The 5844-nt window shown below is 27.3% G+C and overlaps 1 protein-coding gene across 1 annotated transcript; it reads right to left on the bottom strand.

Annotated features, from left to right (window-relative positions):
- Positions 1-2550: 2550 nt before the first annotated feature.
- On the bottom strand, positions 2551-5844 carry LOC117175982 (protein OPI10 homolog). The gene is made up of 3 exons (XM_033365881.1): positions 5537-5844; positions 3627-3756; positions 2551-3535 (listed from the first exon to the last, which is right to left on the bottom strand). The coding sequence occupies exons 1-3, from the start codon at positions 5564-5566 to the stop codon at positions 3105-3107; spliced, it is 591 nt and encodes a 196-aa protein (XP_033221772.1). The 5' UTR covers positions 5567-5844; the 3' UTR covers positions 2551-3104.

Genomic DNA, 5844 nt, shown 5'->3' with positions numbered 1-5844 from the left:
ACGACATGCGGAGACAAACCTAACTGAAGAATAAGATGCTAGTGCCATCTACTGAGCAGAAATGTTATTGAAATTTAAAGTATACGAGGTTTTGAAAAACATAACCTTATATATTTTCGAACAGTCAAAATCCAAACGCTAGCTTCATTATATATAAAAAAGGAATTTTATTCTTGTTTAATACAAAATTAGATTTCTAAAACCACCTCCTTTTCGGCTCATTAGAGACAAATGTATAACAAAGTAAAAAGTCAACTAGAGCCTAAATGTGATTCCTTTTCATCTGCAGGGTTTGTTTATTAATTTACAGTTCTTTTAAACGAGGCCAAATAATTTCTACCTCAATTTCTCGAACGAAATACTGTTATTTCAATTTCATGTTTTAAATCAGTTTCATGCTTTATAAATTAGGAATTATGGAAATATAAAAATTTATGGATTGTTTCTTTTCCCTTTTTAAAAATGTACTAATCTTAATAGATTGATGCACAATCATCACATTTCTTTAAAACAATTTGAATTTTTAATAAAGACCTATTTTTCCAATTTTCACTTCATCAAATCGGAAATTATTCCCAATAAATAGTTTGTCCGTATAATACCTGAGGGTCGAGTAAGCGCACAAAACGTGATAAAACCTCTTTAGTTAATTTCCTCATATTTAAAAATATACTGTAGGTTGAAATCTATTGATAACGTATTACGTTATTACGTAAATAAATGAAAATGTATATTTTCCTGATTATATCAGGGTGGCCGTTTTAATCGACGAAATAAATTCCCGGTCATTTCCCGGTTCGCAAACATTGTTCACAGTCAATGAAATTAAAAAAATTGAATACTGAAGTTTAAAAATTGTCCACTTGAGGAAACAAAAACTGAGCTGTTAATTAAAGGACTCAAATTGGAACTGTTAAATTTTGAACTTTTAAAATTGATATTTAAAAGTTTTTAATTCAAATGCTCAGTAATTTACGCTTATAAAATTTAAGGTACTAACATTTTTCAATATAAACAAATATAAATCCACGTTATCATTCTTAAGCCTCTAAATTAAAAAATCAATCAATGAACTTTAAAATTGTCAAAATTATATAATTTTAAGGAATTTTAAGCTAGAAGCATCAAATATTGAAAAATTGAAAAAATTTTAACTGAACACTTCTTAAATTCGAAATTCAATTATTTTCTTTTTAAACAGTTTAAACATCTTTGGAAAACTTCAAAATTTTATTTGAAAATCTTGAGAAATCTAGAAGTTGCTCTAAATTGGTTTTAAATTTAAAGAATTTTAGAAATTTTTTCAGAACTTCTAAATATCTTTCAAAATGAATTGATTTTTTTCTACAATTTTCAGAAAACCCTGCAAATTTTAGAAAATTTCTTTACAACTTGGATGTATAAATAACAATTGAATATTTATTATTTATAGGCAAAATTTGATTAATTTTAAGAGATATGTAGAAGTTTTGAACAGATTAAAACTTGAAATGATAGCGGAATATAAAACAAAATGCAGATTTTAAACCAAAAAATTAGATTCTTTTCTAGAATTGTGAAAGGCTTCAAAACAATAAAAACATTTTCTTAAGATTCCAAGGAAAATTAAAAACAACTTTTCATTTAAATAATTTTTTTTAAAAGAATATTTAAAAAGTTTTTCAAACATTTAAACAAAATTTTCAAAAAAGATTCTAGAAGATTTTAAGAAAACTTTCTAAAATTTGCATGATAATTTTTAATCTTTTTAAAACTCCTAAATATCTCTTAAAATTACTCAATTTTTTCTACAAATGTCCATTTGTGAATTATACATCAAAATTTAAAAATTTCACTTACAAATTAAGCATTTTTCAGATACAAGTAAAATTGTAACGTTCAAATTGTAAAGGCTCTTCGAAATTTTAACGATTCCAGGTTTTCTATGTCAAAAAATTCAGTTTAAGATTTTTTACTTTTAAATATTTGGTTTCAATTTACTTATATTGAATAAAAATGTAAATATTGCTAAATATTCAATAATTAATCTTTTTTTTTATTAGAAATTTCAAATTGAATGGGTTAAAAAGTGAATATTTTATAGTGAAACAATATTTTTAATTGAATAAAATCACTTTTTATCCAAAATTTTCAACATCAGAGACTTTTATTTTTTATTTGTTCAAGTCTTTAAGAAAGCATTTAAAAATTCTTTAAATTAAAAATGTAAATTTAGAAATAAACATTTTAAATGGAAAATTTTAAAGTAAAAAAATTTTGAATTACGCATTGTAAGCTAAATAATTGCATAATTGAAAAACATAACAATTCCACTAATTATTAAAAACTGTTGAAATCGAACGTGGACAGATTTTTTTCCCACAAATTTGTAAAATTCCTGGTAAAAAAAAATTACTAAATTTATATCAAATTAATATCACTTAAAATGAAAATAGTTACTTCATACTTATAATGAAATATTTAAAAGTACATACGTAATGAATTTGTAACCAGCAGTTCAATTTTGTATTTTAATTACTTTTATTTCGGGACTGGCGATAAAACTAAGAATTTTTTTGACAAACTCAAGATTGATTATATTCCAAATATACATAAACACATCTCAATTTCTTATCAAAAAACAAAAATGGATCGCTCACGTTTGACCTGCTTACTCCGCAACTTACCTCAATACATAGAAATAAACAATTTTTTATTTCAAATTTTTTATTCCAAAACCAAGTTAAAAAAAGACATTTCTTGCTAAAATTTTGATCTTCCTTTATTACTTCTTGATTAAGATTACTAATTCGCAATCTCACTAATCTAAATGAGTTCGTAAATAGTCTTAATAAAAAAATTGGTTTAAATTTTCGTAAAAATGCGAGCTCACATTTATAAATTTGCAGGGATATTAGAAATTCATGAGAAAATTATTCAAAAACATTTTCTCAAATCTACATTCACTCAAAATAGTCACACAATAATCACTTAAGGAAAATTAGATAGTTCAGTTATCTCAATCTGACTTCCAAAATATCTCAAATGTCTTTCACATCTGAAATTGTATCCTATCCATCAGATCGAAAGAAACTGGCTTATGTTTGAGATCCATTTTACGTCCATCATGTTTTCCAAAAATTTGGATTCTGTGCTAATCTCCTCTCAAAAGTCTCGTACCACGCTTGAACTCTCGAAAGAGGAACGAAATTTTCGGTCGGATTTGGTGTCATTTGGCTCTGAGTTACTGAGAAACTAGAAATGTAATTTAAAAAATTTGAGAGCATTTTCTGAGCGAATTCTACGAAAGAATTGGTTGCTGCAGCTGAAACCATGGCAGCTTGTTGTTCAAGAACTGCTAAAGGCTCCACAGAAACTCCAACTTGAGCAACATGAGATATTTTATTCATGCCGAAAATATCAAGATTTTGGTTCTCAAATTCATGATTTCTCTTTAAGTTAGATATCTTGAAAATAGCTGATGGTTTGGAATTGGAAATATATCCTAGAAATTGCCAGTTTGGAGGCGCGTTTGGATCTGGCCAACTGTAGTAAACTGTAAAAAGAATTGTACATTAACTACTGATCAGTAGTTGTAAAAAATACGAAATATTTTATTGAAATTCAAAAGTTGCCAAGGAGATTACCTGCTCCCCCCATTCCTTCCGCAAAGGGAATCGTCCCCGTGAGGAAAACGACAATATGGTTGATATTGTCGGCATCTGGAACTGTGATCAGAAACTGGTTTTCGGAAACTTGTTGGAAGTTCGTTTGAACCTACAAAATGGAAAAAATTTCAAATTCAAATTTTAAATGCTAAGCTTTCGAATTTTAAGTCAAAGACTGAAAAGTTTCAAACTTTATTATTGGTAGTATAGGGCTATAGGCCATAGGACATCTCAATAAAAATTGGCATTAAAAATATTAAATATTAGAAAATTATACTGTTATTTCAAATCATCTTTCAATTATTTAGTACGTATAACACGCAAGCTCTTGTAAAATTGCAAGATTTCTGAAAGAAATTTTTTCAAAAATGTTGGGATTTATTCGGTGAAAAAATACCTACTATAACCACAAAAAATTCTAAGAATAACACTTGTTGTTTAACATATTTGGTAATTATTTAAACAATCTTTTCTTCTTAAAATCGTAAAAAGTTATTATTTTCTGGAAGTGGTGACACAAGTAACGGATGTTGAGAGTAATATTTTTTTCTTATATATGTATTTAACAATTTTTCAAAAAAATTGCATTTGTTTCAACAGTTTGTTTCACTGTAAACCGTGAAAAGTTATTCTTTTCTGCAACAAATGACATAATTAACGAATGTTAGGAGTAATATTATTTGTTACAGATTTTTCACAATTATTTAAAAAATTAATAATTGATCACTTGCGCCTTTCTATGCGCAAGGTACAGAAAGGTTGAGTTTTTTCGAATATCTTACGAATATCGAATATCTTATCTTAATATGACGCTTATTGCTCGATATTTCCTTATTTTAGAACGTATAATCCATATTTTTTAAAGAATTAAATTCAATTGCTCTAAGAAAAGTAGAGCCCTTTTTTTAATTTCTGCTCTGATTTGTTTCATTGATATACTTTACGAAAGATCAACATGCAAATTATTTTAAATTCACAGCTTCCATTATTCCATGGGTATGATTGTAAGAAAATATTCCAGAATTCCAGAAAATAAATGAAATTGTTCGAACAAATTAAAATTGTTTACATAATTAAAAATTACCCTGAAAATATATCACTCTCAACATTTGGTAACTGTGTCATTCGTGTAAGAATATAATAACTTTTTACGATCTTAGGAGAAAAAAATTGTTTACAAATGAAAATTGTTAAGCAAATAAAAAATGTTAAACAAGAGGTACTACTGTCGACATTCATCAACTTTATATAATATTAACCAGAAAGATAATTTTTCACGTCTCACTGCCCTACAAGTGGAAACAAATTATTTGAATGAATAATTGCTTAAATAATAAAAAATTAGTTTGAAATATTTTGAAACTCGTCACTTAACGATTAAAAATAGGTCATATTGAAAAAAATTAAGAAATACCGTCTTCAGAATGAATTGGATAGAAAACTGCTATTTTAAACTTTTTTGTGGCATTATTCCGAGCACAATAAGATGATATTGGAAGGGTCAAAATTAAGTTATTTGGTGGAAATTATTACTTCGAAATTTCTTAAGAAATGACTATACTTTTCAATTAACAAAAAGTTTCTAAAATTCGAAAACCGAGCTTTTCCCATTTAAAACCCCATGTTAATTTTAAAAGCACGGGGTCACGGTTAACTCTGAAAAAAATAAAATAATTACAGATTTTCTTTTTCCGGAAAACGAACAAACTAGTGGTTGGGGAAGGGGGGGGGGGGGTTGTTCACCAAAAATCGAATTGTTACAAGTATAAATTTCGACCACTCTATAGTAAACACATATGTAGAGGTTATAAAGCCAAGCTAAATCTAACAGTTAAATTTAATCATTAAAAGTTCTTATATTATACAGCAAATCAATTATCACAACTCACCAAACGGCTGGACACAATTAATCCCAGCATTTTGTAAAAAATGCTTTCAGAACATTATATTCCCGAAACTTCCAGAAGAATCCACGGCCAGTGTGTAATATAGGTTAGGCAGTTTTCAACTGTTTTCAATTGGATTTCTAAGCCCCTTACAAGTCGGAGACTATTCCGAAATCTAACAGTATAAATCGATAAAATTCTAGAGATTATAATGATTGATAAAAATATTTAAGCCAAAAATGACGCTTTTAACGCATGAGCAAAAACAAGTTACCGGCAAGTCAAAAGGTACCACCAGAGGTACCACCATT

This window comes from Belonocnema kinseyi, chromosome 7 (assembly GCF_010883055.1).
Source record: "Belonocnema kinseyi isolate 2016_QV_RU_SX_M_011 chromosome 7, B_treatae_v1, whole genome shotgun sequence".
NCBI lineage: Eukaryota > Metazoa > Arthropoda > Insecta > Hymenoptera > Cynipidae > Belonocnema > Belonocnema kinseyi.
Note: the sequence above shows the minus strand (reverse complement) of the source record. Positions and strands in the feature narration are given on the sequence as shown.